Source organism: Ooceraea biroi, chromosome 1, assembly GCF_003672135.1.
Source record: "Ooceraea biroi isolate clonal line C1 chromosome 1, Obir_v5.4, whole genome shotgun sequence".
In the NCBI taxonomy this organism is placed as follows: domain Eukaryota; kingdom Metazoa; phylum Arthropoda; class Insecta; order Hymenoptera; family Formicidae; genus Ooceraea; species Ooceraea biroi.
In genome coordinates, this window is record NC_039506.1 from 11072648 (window position 1) to 11094559 (window position 21912).

At 39.8% G+C, this 21912-nt stretch overlaps 2 protein-coding genes across 2 annotated transcripts; both read left to right on the forward strand.

Annotated features, from left to right (window-relative positions):
* Positions 1-358: 358 nt before the first annotated feature.
* LOC105284757 (kinesin-like protein KIF12) lies at positions 359-13341 on the forward strand. Its single transcript, XM_011348503.3, has 16 exons — positions 359-626; positions 1753-1987; positions 6022-6114; positions 6211-6289; positions 6504-6716; positions 7581-7718; positions 7919-8060; positions 8271-8365; positions 9015-9156; positions 9716-9834; positions 10280-10384; positions 10515-10635; positions 10723-10948; positions 11097-11241; positions 11446-11663; positions 12559-13341. The coding sequence occupies exons 2-16, from the start codon at positions 1761-1763 to the stop codon at positions 12974-12976; spliced, it is 2481 nt and encodes an 826-aa protein (XP_011346805.1). The 5' UTR covers positions 359-626; positions 1753-1760; the 3' UTR covers positions 12977-13341.
* Positions 13342-14531: 1190 nt separating this feature from the next.
* On the forward strand, positions 14532-21232 carry LOC105284756 (ubiquitin-like modifier-activating enzyme 1). The gene is made up of 5 exons (XM_011348502.3): positions 14532-15901; positions 16859-17333; positions 17554-18061; positions 18189-19262; positions 19522-21232. The coding sequence occupies exons 1-5, from the start codon at positions 15475-15477 to the stop codon at positions 20245-20247; spliced, it is 3210 nt and encodes a 1069-aa protein (XP_011346804.1). The 5' UTR covers positions 14532-15474; the 3' UTR covers positions 20248-21232.
* The last annotated feature ends 680 nt before the right edge of the window (positions 21233-21912 follow it).

The window sequence follows — 21912 nt, forward strand, 5'->3', positions numbered from 1 at the left end:
TGCAAATAACAAAATAAAATTTTATTCGAGTGATGAAGTGAATAAAAAAATATTTATTATGACAACTACTGTCTGTAATGTCTAACGCGTAATATTAGAGAGAGTCTTACGTCGTCGTCGATGTCAAGTTCGCGGGGGTGTATTTTTAAGTTCACGTGGACGGTGACCGCGCTGGACAGACGAGGGTGGCATGGCAGCAGGTAGCAGCAGTGGTGGTAATGACGGTGGTGGTAGTAATAGCGTCCGCGGTGGCTAGTGTTGTGACGAACGACTGCCGCTTTCGATCGGCGCGACACGCACTGACTATAGGAAAACTACCCTCTCTTTTCCGTACGTTTCCGCCGACGATGGCCATCCTAGAGTCAAGACTCACTCCCCCAAGAGTGTCAGTACGGCGTCGGTGGTGGTTGCTGCTACACGCCTGCAGCGAGACGAGTGTTCTTACCCTCGCGATATCCGTGTCGTGTCAATGACTCGCTCGACGCGCTCGAAATCATCATCGCCACTGACTGATCATCGCGAACGCAACGCCGCGTGAACGCGCGTAGTCTTTGTCGTTCGGGGGTGGGTCTCGCGATTCAAAACGGGCGCCAGGAATTTTCCGGACGATACATGAAACTACGAATGTAAGTGCACTTTTGCCGGGCTGGACTATACACTATGGTGGACGTAATGTTGGATTTAAGCGCGATATAAGCGGCCTAAGCGATCTCTTTAATTATGAAAACATCCTCCCCGCGCTGCATTAGGGAGAGATGGGCTTAAGCCTTGAGGCGTTTCGCCGTTTTTATTTTTCTGAAGGAATATTGATCCTATGCGGAAATTAACGGAATCTTGATTTTGATATTCGAACGGTTACGTGAGCGGGATAGTATTACCCTGTAAACCTGTTTAAGAGTCGGTCACTTTTAATTGGTCGTCAATTTCTCGAGTGGTTGATTTTCAAGTTACTAGTCGTGTTATCGGCCTTCTTTCTTAATTAGACACGCGTAAAATATATTTATTAGTCGCCTCACGTTCATTCACTTTCACTTGCAACAAAGTAACAAAGCGCAACTTCCGGAACGGTAATGTCCACCCGTGGGAGGGAAAACTCCAAGAGAAAGAGAGGGAGGACCGGTGATTTCAATGCTCTCATAGCACAACTTTAATTAATCCTCCGGTCAGTTAAAAAGATGAAATACTTGGAATGAAATCGACGGATTCAAACAATTCACACAGATGGATTTTTGTGTTACATTAGACTATATTCATCGTGTTTTTATCTTTTTTATCCCTCTAATACGTTTATGATTTTATATATAATTTCCTCCATTCATCAATTATTTATTGTACAATATTTATTCGATGTCGACGTCAACGATATATTTCGTCGAGGAGAATTTCTAGATAAATCAATTCTGAAACATTTCGAAGCAGCTTTCGCTTTAACCGCAGCAACATTAATTACCAACGCGAGCGAAACCAAGCTTGGCGAAGGCCCGCAATTGAGTCGAGTACTAAGCGCGAAGTATCCGTAATTAGTCGACTGTTAGATGCGCACGTGATTGCATAAATTTTCGTCGATTTTTTGCGCGCCTACCGAAAAGATTGTAAGAAGATAAGCTCACGAATCGCGCAGTAAATTATTCTAACATCTCTATTTTATTTAAGAGGGAGAATTTTCACATCGATGCTAGTGATACTTTGAAATTATCACACGCAAATGCACATTGTTTTGATCGAATTCATAGGTCATTATGGATTTGGTAGGTTGACGAATGGTGCTGGTGAAAAATACGTCCCCCACGCGCGGCTCGAGCCCCCAACGAGAAAATGGGAAAAATGAGATGTCCAGAAGACAAAAAAAGACAAATTCTCAACGACGTTCGCGCGGGAACAGTCCCGCCAATCAAACTGGTTCTCGAGGAAGTAGTCCAGCAAAGAACGACAGCTCCGACTCCAAGGGAAAGGGGAAAAGTGCACTATTGCATTCGCGGGGCAACGAGTAAGTATTATGCTTCTAGTTGCATGTCGAGAGGAAGAAACACGTTGCGAATCGATCTAAATCGTTTTGTGCATTGAATTATCTAAGCTGTCCCAGTTGCCCGGCGTACACTTCCTCTTATCTATAGAGATTCTTGATCTTTACTTCCGGCATTCAAGCGGCCTGATTATAACACGTTATTTTGTATACTAATAATCTCGAGGGAGCGATTAAAATTTCTTTCTTTTTAATGTAATTAATATTAATATTTCACTTGTAAAAATATCTAATTGGTTTCGAAAATAATTTACGGAATATTCACAAAATACATAAAAAATTTGTATTAAAAAATATAAATTATTTATAAATATAAAACTCTTTCTGCTGGGAAAGATAATTTAGAAGCAAATTTGAAATTTCATATATCGATATTTTATTGTCACAGAACTCATTGCGCGCGAATAATTTAGCGACATCGAAATGATTAATAATTATGTCTACCTTTTTTTATACATATATGTAGCTGTATCTATTTTCCAAAAATATATTAATATCTTTCTGTCAAGTAACTGGCTCAGGGATAATAATTTATTAGATCTCGGCGATAAAATTATTGTGAAGCAATTTACCTAATCGAAACGAAACGAACAATCAAAGTAACAAAGTATTGACGTATTGATCGCCGAAAAAAAAAGTTAACGATAATGGACAATCGATCGATACGTGACAGGCTGAAGTGACGTGCCTATATTATGTCCGCGCAAATATGTGATGGAAAAAAGAATTCACCTCGATTATCGGGGCCTCGTGCTTTATCGCTTTGATTTGCGGCGATAACATCGTGACGATGATTGCGGTATATGTGGAATTGATAGATAGCGTGGAGAACGCGCGTGATGTAATCTTTTTTTTCTTTATGCAGAAACCCGTCAGCTGAAACTGATGGTACCAATCAGCGTTCAATACTTTATGTACACGTGGCTCGACACGGATATTTGTGACATTGTTTTGGCGCTTTTTCTTGCAACTTAATTTCGAGATTACGCGGAAACGCGGAAACTGCTCGATCGATTGGTGGTTTCGTAAAAAGATTAGTCGACGGGAAAAATTCGCCTAGCTGGAAATTGTTCGGAAGATCTGGGACAAAGATGCCGCACGATGCGGCCATCAACAGAGACAACAGTAACTTGCGCGTATGCGGCGCGTTCGATTCGATTTTACTAGAGGTGGTTCGTATGAGCTCCACACACGTTGATAAAAAAAACACCCTACAAACACACACACACACACGTGCGCGCGCATACACACATATGGAACGACATGTTGCGACAGTGAACGTTCGCACGTTATGGGGTATCCATAGATAGACGTAAGACGGCATCGCATCAACGTCGTTTATTGATTACGGGATACGCGATTTTCCCCCCGAAATAATCGAGAATAATCGATAGAAAAAACTTTACATTATCTATTTAACTTTACATTATTTATTTATTAAACTAATATAGAAATATTTGAATTACGGAGAATGAAATGGGTACTTTCCGATGGACTATAATACGACACGCGAACCGCAATAATAAATTTAAATATTTCAAAAAGCATCACTACATAAAAAAGATTAGCTCTCGATCGCGCGATGACGATGCTTTTACAGTTTTGTGTTGGTAGTAGGCACGCGACTGTGTTTGAATAGTAGTTGCGCATCAATTTAATCTCATCTGTTTTGCCTGTGACCATGAAAGTCCATTCCATCATTTTATGTAAATATGCTGGCAAACATATGGGAAATAATTCATTAGAAATATAGAGCACATAAAAACACTCCTCTTGAAGATAAGACAAACGTACGCGTGCAAAAGCCCAATTTCGATGATTTCGAAAGCGGAAACACTAAGCACTGTTGTAATGAGCACTGTTCTTTTCTCTTTCAAAGTTATCCTTTTGAATATCATAAAGATTATTAATGTTTCTTTTTAATAAAATTACATATTTTAATCTCTCGTGCATTGTAATTGCTACAAAACAAATTAAATTGTATTGCAATCATGAAACTATTTCTGTTCCGTGGAATTTCTCCTAATGTTCTTATTATATTATATTATATTATATATTATGTATATATATATATATTTCTTTCATATCGATATCATTAGAATCGTCAAAACTAAAAAAGCTATCTTATTTAATAAAATTTCGAACTTAAATTCGAAATTTTAAATTCGAAAATTTTTCTTTTTTATTTATATAAAAGGTATTAAGATTCAAAATACCACTATAGTTGACGAGTATCTAAGATCGCGTGATACGTATCGTTTTAAACCCTAATCTTTTCCAAGAAAGACAGGAAAGACTTTTCCGTCTCTGCTGACTTGTCTCTGTACATACAAGAAAGAAAAGAAGGGATAAATGCACGGGTGATACATCGAGATATTACGCATGTACGTGCACAGAATAGTCGTTACAATATCGACTATACTGAGAGGTCGCGTGGCAAGGTCTCACAATCAATAAGTAGCATCGAAATACGTATATTATAATATAAATGTGCGTACGTTGTGCATGTGTGTACATGCTAATTAATATCATGAAACACATCGATCGATTTTTGTAAATAATTGAGCCTCGTAAAAGAGGGGGGCCAACGTGAATGACAGCACTAATGTGACATGAGAAGCGATATGACGTTGCAAAGAGATAAACATCGGCTTACACGTGATTTATGAGACCCATTGAGAGGGATCCTATTCCAAAATTGTCGAAACATTTCCTAAATAATACTTGTCCTAAGTAAAAATTAATTAGGTGAATAAATCAAATTGAATATGAATTGAATATGTGTTGCACCGTTGTGTATTGAAATGGACAAAATATTAGATTTCATAGATTTAGTTTTAGAGAATATTTATAACAATATCTCTTGAAAATCAACTATTACTTATTACGTTAAATTGTGATGTTATTTCCTAAATATAAAAATATTAAAATTTGTTCCATTTTTAAAGTCTTTCTATTTTTACACAGATTAACGTGTACTATTAATTAAAGTAAAAGTATGGAGACTGCTCTTTATTTTGACAAACTCAAAAAGTTGTTGAATGTTTACAATATTATATTGTATATTTTATTTCTGAAGATGTAAGAAACATGTTATTGATAAAATCTCATATCCTATTATTGATATCATGTCATATTATTGATAAAATAATAAATAATTGATAAAATAATCTCATATCCTATAATTTAATATATATATCGATAACAGTTTTTTTACAAATAATACAATATGATATTGTGTTTGGATATGAGATTTTTGCGGAAGAGAGCGCACTCTCAACGGGAGGTTTCTTGTCAATTGCCGACCTAACGATCCGATACTTACCAAGTTCGATCCTGAATCATTAAAAAAGGTTTCTTGGAGATACTGCGATGTTTCGGAATGAAAAAGAAATCGCGCCAAACCAGGAGGACGCGGCAAAACACGCGAACAAATCGGCTCGATGTGCTTCGATCGGGCTTCGTAAATTATGAGAGCTGGCTACACGATTAGAGGTCAATCGAACGATTGACTGGACATTTCCGTATCGGCTTGCTATCGCCTATTCATGGAATGCCGTTAATTTGCGGAATTAAATCGACGATCGCGTTTAATAATAGAACCATCGCAGTAGTAACTGTATATCTACGTAATGACAAGTAACTGCAAGTTCTACAAATTCTATGTCTCTTTGTTAACTATAGAAGCTTGAACGTCAATGCTGAGATCTACACGGTGATTTTTAACTATGTAGAACAGTAGATAAAATATTATCTACTGTTTTAATCCTAAGAAAATAGATAATAAATTATAATATATACAATTACAATATTCTTATTTTATTAGCTAAATTCTTTAACGGTTTCGTTAATTGTTATTGTTATTATTTTTAATAAAATTTACTAGTTTATTGATTCACTATCATGTCAGATAAATAAATTTATTCATCTAAAGTAGACATAAAACTAATGTATATTGTGATATGATATATTGTGAAAATATTGCTACGTATTTTTAGGATTGGTAGCATCGAAAGATTGATAGACGGCGATAAACGGGTAATCGCGACGAAGCATCTACTTCCAGAAAACAACATAAATGTCGTCGTCAGGTATTTAACCCGAATCGCTCTAACACAAAGAATTCAAGTAAACTTGGAATTATGACAATGACACATTAAACTTGGAATAACTTACTCTCTTCTTAGAGTTCGTCCGCTCAGTAATAAGGAGATTAAAGCCGGTGACGAAATGGTCGTGCAATTTCCCGGTGACGGACAAATCTACGTAAGTGCGAAAATTGAAAAACCATTTCGAAAATACTGCATTCCACCCTCGTTCTCAAAACTATTCTGTTCCGTGGAATTTCTCCTAATGTTCTTATTATATTATATTATATTATATATATATATTTCTTTCATATCGATATCATTAGAATCGTCAAAACTAAAAAAGATATCTTATTTAATAATATTTGGCTCATGCTTTGTTCTTCTTGCAGTGCGATGCAGTTTCGAGCAGCGGCGACAAGAAGCCGAAGGTATTTTCCTACAACGTTGTTTTCGAGCCGAACGCTACGCAGGAGGATATCTTGCAGTACTCTGGCATTAAAAACCTCATCGAGATGGCCGTGGAAGGCTTCAGCTGCACCGCGTTTTGCTATGGACAAACCGGAAGTGGCAAGACGCATACCCTGACTGGACCTCCGAGACTCGTGAGTGACAAACTTCGTTCTGACGCTTTTGCTTCAATTGCTTTTTTAAAATGTCATTAAGCATTTGCAGGAATATCAAGGCATTTTTTTAGAGTTTGATTGCACGTTTACTAATAAGCACAAAAAATTTTCATTTTAAGTTCTATTTTAAGATATTTATTTCGAGTTGTATAATTTAAGTAAATGAGTTCTTGACGGTTTTTCGCGATAATAATGCTATTTTAGTGTCTCGAGAGAAATCAGTCAGACTTTAAAGTTACGCGAAGTGTTTTTTTTTCTTTCTGTTCGTGGTATAGTGCGCTACGCGACTGTCCATACTTTGCAGAAGACAATACGTAAAACATATGGTGACGTTAACGATCGATATCCATATAGTCAGTCGGAAGGTTAAAGTTGATTGTCTTTCGTAGATAAGATAATACGACGCGTCCAAGTCACACGTAATATTATTTCTTGCAACTAAATGCGGTATTACAATTTTGATAGGTCAAGTATACATGACATGTATGTATAATACGGAGAAGAAAGATAACGGGATCGATAAAGAGCGCGTTTTAAGAATAATTAAAAAGCGAGCGAAATATTTCACGATACATATATTTGGTAATATTAAAATTAAAATTATTTTAACTTTAATTTAATTATTTTAATTATTTTAGTTTGAAAATATTTCTATTATGGAAAACAAAGAACGTGGAGGAACTCAATTATCGATATTCTTTTGAATATGCAAATTCTAGTGTAAAGTTCAATTAGAGTCAAGTCACATTAAGCCACCTTTCTAGAGTTAAATTTGCGTGGCTTTACGTTCCCCCCCCCCTCTCTCTCTCTCTCTCTCTTTCATTTTTTTATTTTTTATTGTAGTTCGAAAGGATGGATCCGTACTCGGAGGACCATGGTCTGGTCTTCCGTTCCTTCGTCTACCTGTTTAAAGTCCTTCAAGAACATGACAACTGCAATTTTGTGTTAAAGGCTTCTTTCCTGGAAATCTACAATGAGAAGGTATCCCTCTCTTTCTCTCTCGATTACTCTTATAATGATAAGATTATGATACCACTTATGATATCACGTATTGTTGGTAAAAACAACAAAATAGGATTTAAAAAAATATAATTTTATAAAATAGAACGATGTGATTATGTGGTTATTATCGGAAAGATCTTTGTTATAAAAGTGATAATAACAAGAAAATAAATAACTAGGTGATAGATTTGTTAAATCCTGGTACTTCGAGAAAACCTCTGGCAGTTCGATGGAGCAAAAAAACGCGTGGATTTTTCGTTGAAAATCTTTTCACGGTGGAATGTGAAGAACTGGACGATCTCTTAGCAGTTCTTGAAGAAGGTAAATTTCAGGAAAAAATGATTTGAAAGAGAGATAAGATATTATCTCGCAAATTCTTAGATTTCTCAGTTGACAAACATCATAGCTGTTGAAATATATTGAGAATTTTCTTTACATTTGCATTAAGTTCAAAACTGATTTTCTAGCATTCTATTTCATAAAATTCTATATATTTTTTATTTAACACAAAATTTTATTGAATTTTTCTAGGAATGAGACATAGATCTATCGGTTCGCACAATATGAACGACTATTCTAGCAGAAGCCACTCGATTCTGACTGTAAATATAACTTCTGAACAAGCGGTAAGTCAAAACAATTATTAGCTGTATGTATAGAAGTTTTCGTTTTTTTTCACCACTTTAGTATTATTCTTTAAACTTTAAACTCGTTAATTCTCGCTTTTTTATGTTTTTAAAGAGTTAGCATCGAAGTTTGTAAAATGTGATATATCATAATAAACTTTGACCAACAATAACGAACGCGATGAAAAGCTATGTATGCTTTTCGTATTCAGTAAAGCATTTTGAACTTGAATTGGAAAAGTTTTCTGAACTAAGTGTATTCTCCCAACTTGGCGCCTTCGGATTATTATTTATCCTAAATGTAATATTTTTTAACTGGATAGTATTTTCGAGATGTGGCTGAGATACGAAAAAACTTTTTTTATAAAGAAATTTATCTCTAAATAAAAATAGAGATGACAGAAAATCGAAAAAAGGGACAAATATTTGGATGATTGAACTGTGTTGCATACATATATTATGCATTTAAAGCGACTAAAACTTTTGCATACATCTAATATTTTACGATAATTACACATTACTTTCTCCTTAAATTGAACACATTTATCATGAAGTAAGACAAGTTTAATTTTCCTCATCGCCAACTACTTTATGTTACCGCAATTACTTCGATATCGAAATTTCAAACAAGTTTTTCTCGTATCGATAGATGGAGAACGGTGTGTTTATCTCGAAACAAGGCAAAATTAATTTCGTGGATCTTGCTGGAAGCGAGATGACAAAGAAAACCCAGAGCGAAGGCAAAACCTTAGAGGAAGCGAACAACATTAACAAAAGCCTCATGGTATTAGGTAAGTTATAAAAGCCCGTTATAATAATGGCATCGAATATTTTGTGATATCAAAAATTATGAAAATTTTCTCGACATAACGAAATCGCATAATGTATAACGTATAATTTGTTATAAAATTAGTTTACCGTAGACATTTTATGTATGCAATAATGTAATATCTAAATATAACGCAAACTGAAGTACATGTCACACTTGGCAGTACGCTTTACTATGAATAGCCATTGTGATTAATTTATCGACTGAAAATTGGATTAGATCTTGACTTTGAAATCGCGATGCGTTTATTATTTATAATGGCTGAAGTAATCGATAAGTGAATTATAAAGTTACTGACATATGAAAAGCTGTGCCTTCCGCCTATGGAAAGTAATCGATAAACTTTCGCGATTAGAGCTACACCAAGAAGCAATAGGGATCTTTCGCAAACATTTTTATTTATAGTGAATGCGTTTTGCAAATTCCTTCGAAACACGATATCTTCTTATTCGCGACTTCACGAAAGAATATTTGTTTATTTTATCGATCCGAGGGAATAAAGGCGGTCCGTTTGTGTTTAGGATACTGCATTGCTTCCTTGAGTGACGGAAAACGAAAGTCAGGCCATATTCCTTATCGAGATAGCAAATTAACGAAGCTCCTGGCGGACAGTCTCGCCGGAAATGGCGTCACCTTGATGGCAAGTAGATAACATTCTTATTTCACAAATTGATGCTGCAATAACATGTTTCCGCAAAAACGTAATTCGTATTTACGCGACGAATATTAATATTATGATCAACAGTAAACCAACATAGGTAATGTGTAGATTAAGTAATTAAATAAATATATAAATGGATATATAAATAAATAAATGGAATAACTTAATTACGATGAGCTATACATTGGATATAGAAGTAGAGATGAAGCAAATAGATAAGTGCAATCGAATTGAGGAATTGAACATCCAGTGTTCGAAGAAGAATTCTGAACAATAAAATCAACGCCTTTCCTTTCTAATTTGTTAGATTTCTTATAATATCTGTTAATTAATGAATTCGTAATCGTAAAAATTTCTAATTATACTCGGTTCGCAAGATTGCAATTATGATGTCGATTTAATGATACCAATCAAATATGTTTAGATCGCCTGTGTTTCGCCAGCTCGCTCGAATGCCAGCGAAACCTTAAACACCTTGAGATACGCCGCGAGAGCCAAGAAGATTTTCACGAAACCTCTTATAGTGATGGTAAGATCGCGTATTCTTTGCTTCGAGCAAGTTCCAAATTATCAAACAAATTCGATTAAAGAAATATTAAAGAATTATTAAAGTAAAGAAATATTAAAGGAATACATAAAATGAAACTTTTTACTTTTAGGATCCACGCGAAGCTCTAATTCTCACCTTGAAACGAGAGGTGAAAGCTCTCGAGGTCGAGAACGAGCATCTAAGGACAGCTCTTCATCTCAGCACCGAGGCGATGCGCAGCGAATCCAAAAGTATGAACTACATATATGTTCTTAAGAAATCATTGACAATCGTCGTTGTTTGATTAATTATCGTTAATTTTTCAAATTTACTTGCAGCTGACCGACGACTACTCGTGACACCGCCAGAGGTGGACTTTGACAAGTTAGCCGAGATGGAGACGTCGGAACTGAGCAAATTGATCCGAGAATACATACAGGAGAACGAAGAGCTACGTCGCGAAAATGCGGAGCTCTTTATCACGCGAGACCAGGTGATACGCGACCAGGAACTCGTTTGTCGGGAAAACGAGAGATTGCTTAGGAAGCTCGAGGACGTGAACTCGTAAGTTTGCTGAATAGCAACAATTTCAGCACGAACGTTAGGAAGAAAATCTGACGAATTTTGCATTTTATAAATTGTTTCTAAATTATATGTATTATTTTATGTGATAATGTATAGTTTTACTTTTAATGTTATCATGTTTTAACAGCGTATGCTGCCGATCACCCATAATACCGGCGAAGCCTTCGTACGCGGCGGAATTATTCAATGATAACAATGAGGACGTACCTGGTGCAACCAACGTCTGGACCAATCCGAACGCCGCTCCCAGTCCGATATACTCCTTTTCGAAGGTACGGTTGAAATGCATCTGAAAAGCACGATATGCATTTATGCAGAAAAATTATATTCAGATTATAGCAATACAAAATAATATAAAATTGTTTTCGTGTACTTGTATTGTCATGATTATTTGCTGACTCTTCTGGAATTGATGTATTAGCGTTTACGATATTTCTGACGATTTATCTACATTCGTAAGAAATAATTTTTTACAGCATACGCTAGGCAGCGGATTGTATGTCGGCAGATCGGCCGGCAGCATGCCGGAAAAAGTATTGAAGGAACTTGACAGACGCAGGATCGTCGGTAGTTACAATAATATCGCCGAAGCTTATAAAGATAAAAGCAATCATCGCCGCCACAATTCGTGGGACAATGGCAACCGGCCTCTGATCAGCCCGGAACAAAGAATTTCTCCGGTGGATATAAATCAGTAAGTAATCTATACTATTGACATATGTATAATTTAAAATTTGCTCTTGACACATTCACAGCCGGCAACGTCATAATTCTACGTCATTTTTTAAGTCTTTAGCTGGTTGCCGGTGACGTAATTCTACGTCATTTTAAATCTTTTAGCTGGTTGCCGGTGACGTAATTCTACGTCATTTAAAAATCTATAGCTGGTTGCCGCTGACGTAGTTCTATGGATGTCTTTTTTCGTATTTAGACGACGCGACGTCCAACTAAAGCTCTCGCGTCAGAACCGCCGGCTGCGAATGTGTTAATGAAATGAGTACGTTTTTGGACAAAATTAATAATATTACTACTTTTCTTTATTACTAACGCATTATATATACATAAATTTTATACATCATTACATAATTATGTATATATATTTTTTAGAATTGTCAACTAAAACATATTAAAATGTTGTTTTCCAAAAACGTATTGTCTTCCCCGAGAGAATGTAAATGGATTGTTAACGCAGTAATTGTAAGCAGTTTGCGAATTATTGCTTCTAATTCCATCAAACATGGTATTTAAGCACGGTATTTATGTGTCTCCATGTATTTACAGCAAATAATTTAATGTTAGTTATAGAAGATAATATAAAATATATTAGATAATAAATAATAGAAAATAGAAATAAATATAGATAATAGAAAATAATAGAAAAATGTATCTATCTGTGATTTTTACCGGCCTCCTGGCTAAGCAAGGCTGCTTTAATTCTAATAATGAAACAGAAGAATTCTTTCACCAATCGAAGTTTACATCAAAAGAGGTAGCTTTGTCTCAATAATACCATGTTTGATGCTTGCCGTCTGTTCGCTCCGAACCCGAGCAAAGCCGACTAAACTAACCGAAGACACGCGCGGTGACAGTCAAGGTCGAAGGATGACCTCGCGGCGCACCTCGACGGTTCCTGAGGAGGGCAAGCCTCCGCCGTCGAGGTCAAACAACCCGGCCGCTGCGGATGACAGTACCAATACTACCGTGATGCCCGCCGAGCAATCTAACGGCTCGCCCGATTCGATTCTGAGCGGTACCCTCGACGAAGGCGCCAATTCCACCCCTAACAGTACCGCGGACTCGGCTACCCCCACCGTCCCCTTCCCGCCGATATCGCATTCACCCCCGTCGTCCTTCGTGACGGCGGAACCGGAACCGAAATCGCGGAACCGGAAGCAGTCGCAGTCGCGAGCCAGCAACGGCAGGAGGAACGCCGAAGAAAGGGACAAGGACGAGCAAAGGGTGTTCGGCAGCCCGGTCTCCGTGGACAGTGATGACACGCGGTTTTAGATTGTGAATCTCATTAAATTACCGACGCAGAAATTACGAACGATCTCTTAATGCTGTTAACAGTGCTGCGAAAGAACATATTAGAGGGAGCAAACTCTCTCCTTGTTCTTTAACTTACGGGAAACATCGAACAATGTTACATTACGACGTTGAATGAACGCGTTTATTTATAATTAATCGTATACGATATATCTATACTTGTAAAATACACTCCCATACTTGTCAGACAAGTCGTTTTTCTTAGCTTACGTGCCTTCATCGAAGACCTCAGAGAGAAATGGGAAACATAAGAGTTGTACAGAATAACGTATAGACGAATTAAAATTGTAAAAAGTGGATGAATTAAAAGATGAACTGAAAGAAAATTTTGTGTATATATGGACGCTTCTTGCGATCAACCTTGCCTAAAGCTAAAGCTAAAGCCTTTATTTAATCCATTTAGTTTTTACCATCTGCTTTTTTACTAAATCTATATTTATTAATGTTTTAATTTTGTTCTATAAATGTAATATTTTTTTAATATTCTTTAATTTTACCAAATTTGTATTTTTTTAATATGGCGAAAATATTGCGACCATCCTTAGAAAAAATGGAGTATAGGCTACTTCTTCCTTAACTTTTATTTGAGAAAACGTTATTTTAAATTTTTGTGCAATCTTACCTGTTCGTGATTGTGCAAGTATATCACTAATTGTTTCCGAATGATATTGCGATGCTGACGATTGCATAGATTGATATTTTATAATTAGACAAATTACGCGATTTGCAACTGGTTTTCATTAAAAATTCTCGCGCGCGTCTTCGCTACGTCTTCCTTCACAAGATATTTTAACATTCTTTTTTAAATGGTTCGATTTAAATGTTTTAAATTTAAACAGGCTGTAATAAAAGGTGCTGAAAGTTCTGATTGGTCACGCTCCTCAAGCCTTTGCTGCTCGCGTATTGCGACACTACTTGCTTACTGCAAACGCGCCCTGTGATTGGTGCTCAAGTTCTACCAACTGACACGCGTCTATGAAATTTTATTGTTTATCAAGATTTAGATTAAAACTTGAATTTATTTTAGCAGGAAAAATAAAAGTTTTTTCGTTACATAATACAAATTAAATAATACTGTTATTCTTATTTACTTATGTTTTGTCTATATTTTTCATTTCTATGAAGAAAGGTTATGATCGATTCGTTTTCTTTCTAGATTATTTCAACTCAATGGCGTAACAAACTAAATAATCAAAGATACACGTATGCTTCGCTTATAAAAAGCATTGATTGCTTTACAAAGCTTTGATTGCAAACTTTCTGTTTCCTGTGTTCGTCTCATTCTCATTAAATATGTAATAAAAATCTATTTCGAGCATCGAACTCGCAACCTATGATGGCCTATGATGGCGCTCGGATGAGCGACTGTATAACGCATGCGCATAAACGCGCGCATCTTTAGGGCTCAGACACAATGAGAGGAAGAAGGAACATGGAATAGAACATAAGGAATTTAAAAAAATAGAAAATTAAATTTCGACCATGAAAAGCCACGCACGCGTGAACTGGTGAACGAAATTTAATTCCCTATTTTTTTATTCCTCATGTTCTGTTACGTGTTCCTTATTCCTCTCGTTGTGTCTCATTGTGCATGAGCCCTTACAGTTTCCTTGTCGTGACGTGTCCAATCAGAGTCGATAGCGAGCGCAGCCATAGATATATACATAAGCACAGCTCGTGTTTCGTGATCGGAGCGCGTATCTTGCCAACTTGACAGTACGTCGGGTGAGTCGGCGAATCCGCGAATCCGTGTGGCAACAGCGAATGAGAGTGGGAGGGGAGAGGGACGGCAGCGTCGTCGGTGGGTTGGACGGTGGAGTGGCGTATCGGCGTGCGTGCGAGATTCCTGTCAGTACTCGATCCCGGAAAAAGGAAAAGGAAACAGAAGCGGCAGTGACGGTGCTCTCGAGACAGATTATCCGAGATAGGAGACAATCGCGGGCGACGGTCAAGCACGAGCGAGTTTCGCGGGCTGCAACGCGGCGGCGGCGGCGGCGGCGGCGGTGGCAGTAGTTTACGGTGGGAGGAACGAGGGAGAGAGAGTGGGGCGACGTGCGGTGTGGCGACAGTGAGGTTGGTCGGTACGTGCATCCGTGCTCTGATATCCGCTTTCATTCTGGTGTCGTCGTTGCCATCGGTGTCAGGGCGCAGCGTTCGGAGCTCGGTGGACCGTGTGTTCGCGCGCGGTGGCAAGCGCGATAGTGAATCACTAGGGAAAGCAGGGAAGAGAACGAGAGAACGCGAAATAAAGTGTGGGAGTGAAAGAGGAGTGTGCGAGAAAGAGAGAAAGAGAGGGAGGGTGAGCGAGAGAGAGAGAGAGTGAGAGAGAAGAGAGAAAGACGCGCGCAAGGGAGAAGAGAGAGAGAGAGAGAGAGAGTGAGGGACTGAGGGCACAATCAGGGGAAACAATCGACGGCACGTAATCCGACGTCTCCGTGACACGTCCGTGAAGTCCTCCGATGTCTAGTGCTGAGGTGGCGGAGAGCTCCGTTGATCCCCCAGCCAAGAAGCGACGCGTTGGTGCTGCCAGCACGACGGGAGGAGCCGACGACGAGCCCACGACAACTATCATCACAGAGATGGACATGGCGAAGAACGGCTCCACGAGCACCGGCAGAGGCGGCTCCGCGAGCGGCGCCGCCGCCGGCCGGGCGCCCGCCGAGATCGACGAGAGCCTCTACTCACGGCAGCTCTACGTCCTCGGCCACGACGCCATGCGTCGCATGGCGTCCTCGGACGTGCTCATCTCCGGCCTGGGTGGTCTTGGTGTCGAGATCGCCAAGAACGTCATCCTTGGCGGCGTCAAGTCCGTCACGCTGCACGACCACGCTCTCTGCAGACTGGCCGATCTGGGCTCGCAGTTTTATCTCACCGAGGCGGACGTAGGTGAGGATGAATGAATGAGCGAAACTAGCCCTCAGCTAAGGTGAAAGCCGATCGAAAACACGTGAAACGCGCCAACGACGAAAAAAGCGCGAATGCATTTTTTATCTCTTGCTGGAGTCGATAAGCACATTCACTGGCAAATAATTCTGACATACCAATGATTGGAACAATTCTAGAAGGCCCTTGTGAGATTAAATATTAAATATAAAATATTGAAAAAAAAGAACGGAAAGAGGGGGAAGAAAATATATTGCAAGGGGAATACATATTCATAAAAGAACATTTAATGTTCACCAAAGGTTCATCCATTTTGATTACATTTTTCTACATTTGCATTTACATTTTTCAGTTTTATATTGAAAGTGGAATTTTAATGCACAATGAATGGCTGTTAAACAACTATGTTCAATGAATTTAAGACAGAGAATGGGCTTTGTATTTAAATTTTACCAAGAGAAAGATACAAAAATAGATGAGAAAGTACTAGAAGGAGCATTTTCTTCGGTCAGCTTATGCAATAATTATTATAAATTAAAACATTCTTTTGTCAAATAAAATTTATCAGAATAATATCAAAGTCTCCAGTTTCCTTTGATAAATTTGTGCAATCAAAAAGAATAATCTTCAGGACGATAAGATTTAATTGAAATATAATAATCTCTATGCAATGAAATTGCAAATTACGATTATATTACATCATTTAATAAACGTAGTTATCGTTATCTTCACTATTCTCATTTAAAATAGAATTTGAGATAACAACATACCAATTAAATAACCAAAATATAATAGAATTCTTTGTTCCCAAATTGACAAATTCACAAAAATCGATGAAATAAAAATGATTCACATAATGACTCACGTATATTAAATTAACACACGTGGCCTGTGGCAAAATATAAGTTTTAAGGAATATGTTATTAATGATTTCATATCAAAATTAAATTCACTCGACAGGTAAAAACCGTGCGGCCGCGTGCTGCCAGCGGTTGTCAGAGCTAAACAACTACGTGCCTACCCGTCACTACTCTGGTCCGTTGAGCGAGGATTACATTCAGCAGTTCAAGGTCGTGGTATTAACGGAGACACCGCTGGCTGAGCAGTTACGCATCTCAGAAATCACCCGTGCCAACGACATCGCTCTCATAATCGCCGATACCCGTGGCCTCTTCTCACAGGTGTTCTGCGATTTTGGTGACACCTTTACCGTGGTGGACACGAACGGCGAGCCACCAGTGAGCGCGATGGTCGCCAGCGTCTCTCGCGACAGCGAGGGTGTTGTCACTTGCTTGGACGATACGCGCCACGGTATGGAGGATGGCGACTACGTCACCTTCTCCGAGATACAGGGCATGACCGAGCTTAACGGCTGCGAGCCGATCAAGATCAAGGTGCTGGGACCGTACACGTTCAGCATCGGTGACACCTCCAGGTGAGACTCCTGGCGGTTAGAGATATGTTTCTTATTATCTAAATATATTGTCTTGTTGTTCAATATGGCAAGATTTTTAATCACGTTTGTTTTTTGCGTTAAACAACTTTATTAATAACTATCTGCTATTTCTGAAACAGAAACAGATTAATTAGAATTATGATACGATTAATGATAATATTTTTTTATTACTGTACAAAAAAAAATCAAATATTGTCAGGTTCTCCGAATACATGCGTGGCGGCATTGTTACCCAAGTGAAGATGCCGAAAACCTTGCGCTTCACACCACTGCAGACGGCTCTGAAGAAGCCCGAGTTTCTCATCACCGACTTTGGCAAGTTCGATTATCCGGAGCAGCTGCATCTGGCCTTCCTGGCGTTGCACCAGTACCTGACCGAGAAAGGCAAGGTACCACGTTCATGGAATCAGGCGGACGCTGACGAGTTCATCGCGACTACCGAGCAAGTTAAGGAGACGTATGGTTTTGACACCGAGATCAATGGCGAGCTGCTGCGCATATTTGCCAAAGTGTCCGCCGGAGATCTGAACCCTATGAACGCCACGATTGGCGGTATCGTCGCCCAGGAGGTGATGAAAGCCTGCTCCGGCAAGTTCCACCCCATCTATCAATGGTTGTACTTCGATGCCATCGAATGTCTGCCTGCCGATCGCTCAGAGCTCACCGAGGAGGACTGTTGTCCCACGGGATCTCGTTATGATTCCCAGGTACAGCATCGGCCACTAATTGATCGCGATCTTTTTTTCCGACTTTTTAAAAATAGTTTTAAATAAACAAATTTTGAATAACAAACTAAAATATTAATTTCAGTAATTGATCATGCTCTCCTTTCAGGTGGCTGTTTTTGGCCGGAAATTCCAGGCCAAGATCGGTAGCTTGAAGTATTTCGTGGTCGGTGCCGGCGCGATAGGTTGTGAATTGCTGAAGAATTTCGCGATGATCGGCGTGGGCGCGGACAACGGTTGCGTTACGGTGACAGACATGGATCTGATCGAAAAGTCCAATCTGAATCGACAGTTCCTGTTCAGGCCGTCAGACGTGCAGCGGTCCAAGTCTTCAACGGCAGCCCGGGTCATCAAGGGTATGAACCCTGACATGAAGGTGATCGCGCACGAGAATCGGGTGTGCCCGGAAACGGAAAAGATCTACAATGACGACTTCTTCGAGGTGTTGGACGGTGTAGCGAACGCGCTCGATAACGTGAACGCACGCATCTACATGGATCGCCGTTGCGTGTACTATCGTAAACCCCTGTTGGAGTCTGGCACTCTCGGCACCAAGGGTAACACCCAGGTGGTGGTGCCCTTCCTCACCGAGTCGTACAGCTCGTCGCAGGACCCGCCGGAGAAGAGCATCCCAATCTGCACGCTCAAGAACTTCCCCAACGCGATCGAGCACACTCTGCAGTGGGCGCGTGACAATTTCGAGGGTCTCTTCCGTCAATCCGCGGAGAACGCCGCGCAATACATCTCCGATCCGCAATTCGTCGAACGAACGCTCAAACTGCCCGGTGTGCAGCCCTTAGAAGTGCTCGAGTCCGTGAAGACAGCGCTGGTAGAAGAAAGGCCGACCACGTTTGCCGACTGCGCGGCGTGGGCCCGCTGCCACTGGCAGGAGCAGTACAGCAATCAGATCCGTCAGCTGTTATTCAATTTCCCACCGGACCAGGTGACTTCGAGCGGTCAGCCCTTCTGGTCCGGCCCGAAACGCTGCCCAGACTCGTTGACCTTTGACGTCAACGACCCCTTGCACATGGACTACATCGTCGCCGCCGCCAATCTCAAGGCCAAGGTTTACGGCATACCCACGAACTGCGATAGAGAGGAGATCGCCGCGACCCTGGCTACTGTCAGGGTGCCTGAATTCGCGCCAAAATCTGGTGTAAAGATCGCCGAGACAGACTCACAGGTAATTGATTAACACTGTACGTTTAGAATTATTTCTCAGAAGCTTCAAATTCATACGAGTGTTATTTGAGATAAAACATTTTTTAATTTACAATGTAAAAAATTTATATTAATTATGTAGTATTTTTTTAGTTTTTATTATTGTTAATTACTTATTATTGCATTAACGATAATAAAAGTTTGGGAAATTTTGAAATATTCTGTTAAATTAATAATCAAAATGTGATAGAGAGATCTAAAAGGATTGACGCTATTCACAGGTGCAAGTGTCAAATGGCAGTGGTAATATCGATCACGAGCGGCTAGCGCAGCTGCAGGAGGAGTTGCCGAAGGTGGAAGACTTGAACGGCCTGACAATCTATCCGCAAGAATTCGAAAAGGACGACGACACCAACTTCCACATAGACTTCATCGTTGCGGCATCGAATTTACGCGCCATTAACTACAAGATCTCGCCGGCCGACCGGCACAAGAGCAAACTGATCGCTGGCAAGATCATCCCTGCAATCGCCACCACTACCTCGGTGGTGGGTGGTCTCGTCTGCCTGGAGTTGTACAAGCTGACGCGCGGTGTGCGCGATCTGTCGCTCTACAAGAACGGCTTCGTGAATCTGGCGCTACCGTTCTTCGGCTTCAGCGAGCCGATCGCCGCGCCGAAGCTCAAGTACTACGACATCGAGTGGACGCTGTGGGACCGCTTCGAGGTGAAGGGCGAGCTGACGCTGAAGGAGTTCCTCGACTACTTCAAGGAAAATCACAATCTCGAGGTGACCATGCTGTCGCAGGGCATCTGCATGCTCTACTCGTTCTTCATGGCGAAGCTCAAGTGTCAGGAGCGCATGGGACTGCTCATGTCGGAAGTAGTGAAGAAGGTGTCGAAGAAGAAGCTAGAACCCCACGTGCGCGCTCTCGTGTTCGAGCTGTGCTGCAACGACGAGGACGGGAACGACGTCGAGGTGCCGTACGTGCGCTATACCTTGCCCTGACTCGCCCGCGCGATCCCCGACCGCGCCAGATGATGTTTACTTAACTGAGACACTTAGCCGTACATAGTGATTTCTACAAATTTCTATTTTACGACGATGTAACGCACGAAGGAGACGTCACTGCAGCTGATCCTCGTCTATGAACGTCTATGTGAGGCACTCTGTCTGTTTTTTGTTTTTTTTTCCGTTTTTTGCCTGTGCATCCAAGACGCAGATCTTTACGCGTTTCTACCGCCAGCGCTTAGTAGTAGTGGACTTTAAGCAGCGAGTGCGCGCGATAGCGAGATCGATTCTTCGTTTCGGTTTAGAATAAGATTCGTGTGCGAGCTTCGTCGCCAGGCTTTTCGGGATCGAGTCGTTGCAAACGTTACACGAGTGTTGGATTGCGATATCAGAAGCGGAAAATTCTGCGATTTGTTTCCTGTCCATTGATTGTATCTCCATTGTCTCTTCATTAAAATTATTCTGTGGTAACAAAAATCTTTTCTTTTAAATTGTTGACGATTTAGGATAATTAAGACATAAATTCGCTACAATCACAAATCAATTATTCGCATTTCTGTATTTTTTAAATTAAATCAAAAGGATCATTCTGATTATTTTGAAGTGAATCTTGCACAGATCCATTTGGACATACACGAACATAAATTGCGCTGGCTTTAATTAAATATCGCAACGATTGCAACGGCGAAGCTGCAAAGTTTGGGGACTCAGACTCATCCCCGATGAAATCCGAATTTCTCTCTTCGCTCCGTTGTATCTCACTTGGACCCGTTTGCTCGCGAAACGCTCGAGGGCGTCGCGATCGAACGGAGAAGGGAGAAACATAGCGCGCGAAATGAAATTTCCACGAGGAGAAAAACATGTAACGTTTATAAACAGTTCGATTCACGTAGCGAGTCATTAAAACGGGACGGTGATTCTTTTTTCTAGCTCACGTACTCCGCTCTATTTGTATAGAATCGAATAATATAAATTTAAAAACTAGAGATAAAACGAGTAATCGATGATCTTTAGGTCGATATTACTGTTAGACCGTTCTGAACGTAGTTCCATAGAAGTGTGAGTAAAGGCAGGAGCACAGACTTTTGCATAAGCGCATAAACAGATGCATAAGGAATTTGATTGGTCCATTTCCTTATGCACATGCTTATAGACCAATCAAATTCCTTATGCATCTTTTTATGCGCTTATGCAAAAGTCTGTACTCCTGTCTTAATCAGTATCGAGTTTTTAGCGCGAACACGATGGCCCGTATTCAGAACACGCTCACAACGATGAAAACGTCCCCGACGTGGCTCCTCAGCCAATTAGTTGCTGGTTTTTAAGCCACTTTTAAATGGGTTCTACAATAAGAATATTTAAGGCATAAAATTTAAGTTTTCAGCTGTAAGATATTGACCAATCACGGTTGAATGTGAAAAAAAGTCGACTGTGATTGGTCAATTTCTTATGGTTAAAAATTTAAGTTAAAGCTTAAGTTTTATACCTTAAATTCTCTCTCGTTGTAGGCCTCACTTTAAAGGTTCTGAATATGGCCCGATATGTCTTATCTGTAATCTCCTCTCCTCACTTACCTTTCCTTTTCTTTTCCACAAACGGTTATGGCAATCGTGAGGGAACAATTACGCGTTTGTATCTCTAGATATACATATTTTTCTTTTC